Source organism: Rhopalosiphum padi, chromosome 2 (assembly GCF_020882245.1).
Source record: "Rhopalosiphum padi isolate XX-2018 chromosome 2, ASM2088224v1, whole genome shotgun sequence".
Lineage (NCBI taxonomy): Eukaryota > Metazoa > Arthropoda > Insecta > Hemiptera > Aphididae > Rhopalosiphum > Rhopalosiphum padi.
Window position 1 is genome coordinate 77,802,755 of NC_083598.1, and position 8,045 is coordinate 77,810,799.

At 27.3% G+C, this 8,045-nt stretch overlaps 1 protein-coding gene and 1 non-coding gene across 2 annotated transcripts; both read left to right on the plus strand.

Moving 5' to 3' along the window:
• LOC132921964 (pickpocket protein 11-like) lies at positions 1-6,170 on the plus strand. Its single transcript, XM_060985235.1, has 9 exons — positions 1-291; positions 2,249-2,452; positions 3,182-3,460; positions 3,568-3,679; positions 3,761-4,040; positions 4,951-5,004; positions 5,078-5,192; positions 5,697-5,788; positions 5,888-6,170. Exons 1-9 carry the CDS (start codon positions 95-97, stop codon positions 5,998-6,000), a joined length of 1,446 nt encoding a protein of 481 aa, XP_060841218.1. The 5' UTR covers positions 1-94; the 3' UTR covers positions 6,001-6,170.
• Positions 6,171-7,344: 1,174 nt separating this feature from the next.
• On the plus strand, positions 7,345-7,463 carry LOC132923544 (5S ribosomal RNA). The gene has a single exon (XR_009661199.1). It is a non-coding gene; the product is annotated as a 5S ribosomal RNA (ribosomal RNA).
• The last annotated feature ends 582 nt before the right edge of the window (positions 7,464-8,045 follow it).

Sequence of the window (8,045 nt, forward strand, 5' to 3'; positions counted from 1 at the left end):
TCTAATATATAATAGTCTCTTAACTGTTATTATTCTAACATATATTTATAATAGTAAATTCTGTTGTTTCCCGATATTATAAAAATCTTGTAAAATGTACTGGAACGAGTTGAATCCTCAGAAACGCAATATTTTGTTTAAGTTTGACAATTCAGACATTAAAAAAGACAAGGACCGAATAGTAATAAAACTTAAAACAAATGTATTCAATTTCGTTAATTTGTTTTTTTCATCTTCCAACATTCATGGCCTTAACCACTTGACTGACAAAAGGAGACATTATATCGAAAAGTATGTGTACTATACATTATTTACACGTGTAATACCTTTGTATTTATAATTTTATACGATTATATAATAAATAGATTTTGTTCTTGATTTTAGGGTTTGTTATCCCGTATGCGTACCTATTTACTTGTAAAACTATTATTTCACATCTGTTCAAAATCTGATCTGAGTTTAAAATAGGTATTGGCGTATATTTTTACAGTTAAATTACTTTATCCTAATAGTACCTTATATATTATCTTAATTTATCATTGAAATAAAAATTTCAAGAAGTTGAATTTGAATCTTCATAATAACTTAGCATTTGTAGGTACACGTAAAATGTTAAAAACTAATTAATTAATCCAAGAGTCCAAGACATTTTCATTACTACGCATTTATAAAATACAGCTGATAATATATTCAATATATAAACTCGAGATCAATGTATAGAATTAAATTAATTAATAATTAATATTTATGCAATTGTAATGAGTAATTGTATTATAGTATAGTTATATTTTAATATTCAATACTTAAGTAGTGATCGGTGAATAGAGACGGGGGGAAGGCTTAACTGCAATCGACCACAAAAAAAAATTTTAATTAACCGCGAGTGTACAACCATAGTTTTATTAAAACATAATTATTTCAATAATTTATTTCAAGTTTTGAACAATAACATAATATGCGATATTAATTTAAATAGTGTTTATTTTTTCATTATAGACAAAAATAATAATACTGAAATAAAGAATTGTTATAAATTTGTATAAAATCAAATAGGTGATTCATATATTGTATTTTAATTAACTTTAAGGCTTATTGTATTCAGTTGGAAATAAATGAAGGCATAGGTGCCGCAAGGAATTTTGTTAGGGTAGGGGGGTGTATCGTGCACAGTATAGGTTAATTTCTAAATAATGCTTAAATTAGTTAAATTATTTCTGTTAAATATACATAGGAATATTTTTTGACAGGGAGAGGATACCAAATTTATTGAAAATTCAATTGAGGAATTTGGAAAAATGCTAGGCTAGGTGTCTACAATTATTATTTAAAAAAAATATGTATTTATTTTATTTTAATATAAAATAAAATATTTTCAATAGGTACCACTGAATTTTTTAAATTGTATTCAATTTTTTTTTTAAGCCAGGAGGTGCAAGTGCACCTCCTTGCTCCCCTCTCGTAGCACCTATGTATTTTATAATAAAAGAGTATACAAGATGCGAAGATGCCAAATATTTTATTTTTATTTGTTTTTAACCAAATATTATATTATTGAGCATTAGAAAAAAAACGAATAACAAATTATAATTATTATACTGAATTTAGTGATAAATATATTTTAATGTAATATATCAATATCATCTATAATACATTAAATGTTCATAACTTTACATGATGTAGCTAAAAACGGTATTATACATTAGGGAACTGACTTTATTACCTACCTAGAAAAAAGTAATTATTTGCAGATTGATTTCGAATAAATTATAGAATATTTATATCTAAAAATAGATGATATATTACATTAAAATATATTTTGTGTATTATATTTATTACTAAATTGAGTATAATAATTAATAAGTATAATTTGTTATTCATTTTTTTTCTAATACTTAATATAATATTTGGTTATATTTTTAGTGGTATAAGGGTGAAGCTCCTGAAATCTATTTTATCCAGTAAAGTACATATTAGCTCCTAATACCTATAATGTATACCTAATACCTCCTAATACCTCTTCTCTAAAATATCCGCCGATGTGGTCATAACTACTATCATAAGGCTTATTTAGAAATAAATAATGCTTAAAATACATAATAGGGTGGGTAGGGTGGGCACCAAAAAAATATATTTGGCATCTCTTTTATTTAAAAAATACAATACATAGTGTATACATTATTCATAAATGTAACACAAATCATATTAACTACCGATATTTCATTCGTGTTACTATTATTTTATGTGACAGATTAATCTGGGTCATTGCAATATGTTTGAGTATTTATGGTTCAGCAATACTAGGTTCGTCCACTTGGAATCGTTATCAAGAAAATCCAACTGTGATATCCATGGATAGAGAGTACAAGGAATGGGCTACTGCACTTCCAGCGGTAACTTTATGTCCTACGAACAAAATCGATGACCAACTTTTCGATGAATTTGTAGAGAAAAAGTAAGGTTTGATTCAAAAATACGAATGATATAATAATATCAAACGCGATCAAAGTGTAAAATTAATGTAATTTAAAATATAGTTTTAAAAGAAAATTAATGTATTTTATTTTTTAATAACTTTTCTATAATAATAATTATTATATAATATTAGACTGTTTAAACATATTAAATTATTAAAAGTTGTAACAGCTTATACCCAGTTTTGATCGAGATATTTAAGTAAGGTAATCTAACCAATTGGGTAATAAAAAATATTTCATCAATGTGATATTTGCAATAAATCCAATAAATTTATAAAAAAAATTGAATATTGCAAATTGGTACTTTTCCACCCTCATATTCATCTAGGTATAAGAGATAATTTCGTTTTAAATAATATCCATCAATACGGGATAAGATCATATAATACGAATCAAATTCTTGCAATATAATAGTATATAAATATAAATATAATGTACAAAATAATGAGTGTATTAATTATTTTATTTATTATTATAACTACTTTATTTTCGTCTTAATTTATATTAAATTAAATAAGTTTAATAGGTAATAATAATTTACATCAACAAATAATAATATATTCAAGTATGATATTTTTATTTAACAAGCGCTACGGTAAAATACTGAAACTATATCTTTATCTTATTATTTTCTAAATATATTTATTAAATCTTTTGCATTATATATATAAAAAAATAATAAACTCATAAGAAAGCTACTGTTTTAGGTTTATAAATTACACAGACGAGGAGAAAGAAGATTTACGGACGTTTCTGGTGTTCTTGGCGAACGCCACTTACGGTACGTTTAAAGACGTACCCGTGTACAATCGGATATCGCCGAATGACTACTTGGATTACGTTATGTCGCTGAATGGTATTATATCGTACACGATCAGCAATAGTCACGTGGACATATTTTCGTCGATCGAATTGGTGCCCAGTGTAACCGAGTTGGGCTTATGTTATTCGTACAACGGGTACATCGCGCCATACAATGATTACAAGTATATATCGATAAAATCAGTCTTCCCGAGTGTAGGAGAATAATATTATTAAAAAAACTCGCGCGTTATAAACTTATAACTTATAAGAAACATAATTTCTTTTGCAGATATTGGAAAAGACGCAACATCAGTGAGTTCCCAAAAATAGACATCATGTCAGGCACCCCGTTGGACGGCGACATTTTCGTTCAGATAACGTCTATGAATTTCGGTTACATGGTAGTATTTTTTTCTCTACACCGAAATTATTTTATGATAATATATAAATATTACACAGTCGTTTATATATCTACGTGTTAGGGATTTGTACACTCTCCTTACGAAGCGCCTGACGTGGCGTGCCGCATTTACCCCTCACCGGAGAATTTTTACAAAACTCTGGACGTGACTGCGCTGAGTATATACAGTACGCCGGAAATCAAATATCTCTCGCCCAGGCAGAGGGGCTGTCGGTTTATGCATGAGAGCGATTTGGAAATAAGCCCGGAAATGTATACGTACAATATGTGCCGGAACCAGTGCCGAATGGACCAAGCGAGAAAACTATGTGGATGTGTTCCATACTTTTACAGGCCGCTGAGTGAGTGACTTGGTTGTCTTTACTTGTTCCGAATAAATCATATACGTTTTTAATACATCGATAATTTTATCTATTTTATTTTATTTTTAATTTTTCCCTTATTGATGCTCTTTCAACTGATAATGTTAATATAATCAATCATACGCTAAATTTTATTCTGCAATCAGGCTTCCGAATTTAAGAGTGTGAGCTTTACCAACTTATATTTATTTAAGATTCTTGTACATAATTGTCGAGATATTATAATTTAATGTTAAAAAAAAAATATAGATATTATAAATACATAGTGACATAGATATAATAATCGCATAACGCCCATAACAGTCCATTGGCAGTATAGATATTTAGAAAAAATCTCTAGTGAGGGTAAGGGTGAATCACAGACATGTATATTATACATGTCTGTGGGGTGAATTTAGTACTGGTAATAGCCACAGTAATGGCCACCATTATAGCTACCCCTACTACAATAATGAAATAAAATTATTATTTTTACGAGTTTTCATTTATTTTCTTAGTTTAATTACTCATATTAGTCTGATATCTATAGTTACTTATATTACTTAATACATTTAAACATTTTAAACCATAATACCTATAATATAAACCTATTGATTATATCATATTATTATTATATTATACATCTAATTAATATTTTTTCGCACTTACATAATATTTTTATTTTATGGATTGCACTATCATAGATCCATAGCTAACATAAAAAGTTGGAGAATGCCTAAGTATTGGTGGTAAGCGCAATATTCACTATACATCCTAGAGTAGGTATATTAAAATAAATATAAGGCATTCTTTGATCCAGCTAGAATATAAAAAGAACCCGGTTAATCCAATATTTTTTCGTGAAACCTAAAATATACATATGTTTAATAATTTTGAGATTAAATTTCAGAAAAATATAAAATATGTGATGTCGAAGGAATGCATTGTTTGGATCAATATAAAGGTAAATTAAATTGGTTTACTCATTAGTCATTAGTATATGATGAAAATATCTACTAATAATTTATTATTTTAAGAATTTCTTATAAAACTCCGGAATATAACAAACGTTGATAAAAAAGTAAACTGTGGCTGTTACCCACCTTGTGATGATGTTAATTATATCGTAGAAGGAGACAACACAATTCAATGGTAATTTAATTTTAGTAACTTATAAATTATAAGTTTATAACTAATAAACAACTAAAAACCTATATTCCATTTTATTCATTTAAAGTTCATCATGGTGACTATCCTCACGTAAAATTCGAAAACGCAACCATTCCACACGCAAATTAAGTTAAATATCTCGGTCTAATGTTCGACAGAAAAGGCTCACTTATTGGGACCCCCACCTCAAAAATAAATAATTAAACAACCACTCGCATATCCTTATTCTTTAGTTCTCTCCTAATATCTTATATGAGTTATATGTACATCTTTAACATCTTTAACTACCTAATATTCTACAAATCCTTGTTGAAATCGATCTAGTCATACAGAATCGCTCTCAGGGGTACCGCTAAACCATCATCAAATACCAGAATCATTCAAGCATTCCAAGCAATCTGCCTCTGTATGATCGCTAAAATATGATGACTTATATTTTTATTTTGTAATTAAAAGTTAACGTGGTAATTACTATTTTTTTTCCAGGTTTTTAGGAACTAATTTAAAGTGGGGACTTATCAAATATCCTCGTATGCGTCTGAAGAGAAATATTCTTTTTGGTTTCACTGATGTCTTAGGTAGGTATAATCGGGGAAAAAAACAAAAAATAAATTAAATATTTTATATTTATTATTAATATGCAATAATACCATACTTTATATGCTTACACGTTTTAGTTTCGATTGGAGGCACTGCAGGTCTATTTCTTGGATGTTCGGTATTAAGTTTCTTGGAGATAATTTACTTCTTCACATTTCGTCTGGCATTTACGTCATTGTATGAGAAATAACAAACATTATTATGTATTATTATTATTCCTCTACCTATTCTATTAATCTATTATTATATTCTTATTGTTTTTAACTACTTATATCTATTATTAGCAAATATGAAACTAATAAGTAGATCAGTAAGTATATAAGCTTATATTATATTCATTTTTACACTAGGTATTATAATTTTAAGGTTTCACTTAGAATACTAGAATAGTAACTAATATAAAATGAACCAATTTAAAACTGCAATTATTAAAAACATTCTCTTTAAGATAATCTGTGAAAATTGTTTTTTATTTACATAGCAGGCATAAGCTAGAAATTAAATTATAATTATTTATTTATTTAAATAGGTATAATTTATAATTATACATTATACTAAACATAAAAAACAATTAAGTTTTTACAAATATCGACCACTGATTTGTTTGATTTTTTTGTATTTTTATAATTTGTTATTAATAAAATAATATAAAGTATACGTGTATACGATATAATCATGAACTGGTGCGCGATAACAATTTTATTGAACTCCGTAGTCCTTGTAACTTGTAAGCATAGTATATAATATAATAGGCCGTAGCAATTTTCCTCCAAAAAAAAAAAAAAAGGTCGGTTTCCATTTTCCTCCACATTATTTTTGACTAAAATTATGTCTATTTTCCTCCAACATTTTAGCTAGTGTCGTATTGCGTTCCGAATTATAAAGATAGAATATGGCTATGATAACATTTTGCGAGTATCTGTTGATAGAATTCTGGTCGCTTAATTTCTAGGTATGTAATTACAAAAAGTAAAATAATTATTCATATTATATCTAATTTTTATTTTCTTTAAACAGGTATTCATTTGTTGCTTAAAATGTCCTATATTTATAAAAAAATATAATATTATAAAGGTACTGTAGTGATTTTACTATATATATATTTTACTAATATTATATTTTATATTTTACATATTGTCTGGTTGCATTATCATCAACCACTTATTATTAATTATTATCTAATTTTTTATTATTATTTTATTTATTGATTGATACATCTTTATATCGACGTACCTACGTATTTTTTTATTACATTCGTTCTGTTTTTAGCCACCCGCCAAGTTCAGCGCGTACGGTGTATTTTATATTATAATTATATATACTTGAAGTATTTAAAATATTTAAAATATTTTATTTATTGAAGGAAAATGGAAAGTGGAGGAAAATGGTCAAGAACTATTTTTTATTTTTTTGGAGGAAAATAGGCAGAGGAGTTCGGTATTTCGTTTTTGGAGGAAAATGGACCTTCCTATATAATATAACTACTCCACATTGGTATGGATATTTAATTAATATTATTTTTTTCCAAGTTATCGCCAACGACCATACCACGTTGAATACACCAGTTCTCGTCCGATCACTGAAGTTAAGCAACGTCGGGCGTAGTTAGTACTTGGATGGGTGACCGCTTGGGAACACTACGTGCCGTTGGCTTTTTTTTTGTATCTTAATAAATATTTACTTCCAATTTCTACTTAAAAAATATTAAGATATTTTTGTCGTTGTGAAGTTGTTTTTTACAACTTTTAAATTACATAATATAAAAATATTTTACCCGCAAAAGCCACAACAAACTCATTTAGGTTCACATATTTATCTACCTACTATTTATATTTTATTAAAATATTTTGCATCCATCGCGTGTCATTACCTAAAATATTAGGTTTTAATTTATCGGCAGTGATAGAAGGCAGTCACCTACCACATTTATATTTAACCACTGCTATAGTTAATAATTTATATTTTTTTAAATAAAGCTTCTCTCCAGTCTCCATTGAGTCTATAATGCACAACTGGACAACTGTCAGTTACTCCAAATGAAGTTTCTATAGAATGCTGTAAGCCTGTAAGTGAATTCAACTTTCCATTAATAATATTCTGCTGGATTTCCACCTTTCCAAAATGGTGTGCTAACCACAAACACTGAAATATTATAATATAAATATTAGTGTATACTTAAGACTATAATCACGTGTTTAACTTTTAATATATTTGTATTTTTTGGCATATGAAATG

What these genes read in the sequence shown, in the direction of transcription:
- LOC132921964 (XM_060985235.1), top strand. Translation starts at nt 95, where the DNA reads ATGTACTGGAACGAGTTGAATCCTCAGAAACGCAATATTTTGTTTAAG. An exon ending in ATACTTTTACAGGCCGCTGA is followed by an intron (nt 4,041 to 4,950) that starts GTGAGTGACTTG and finishes ATTAAATTTCAG; the next exon opens with AAAAATATAAAATATGTGAT. An exon ending in GGAGACAACACAATTCAATG is followed by an intron (nt 5,193 to 5,696) that starts GTAATTTAATTT and finishes TTTTTTTTCCAG; the next exon opens with GTTTTTAGGAACTAATTTAA.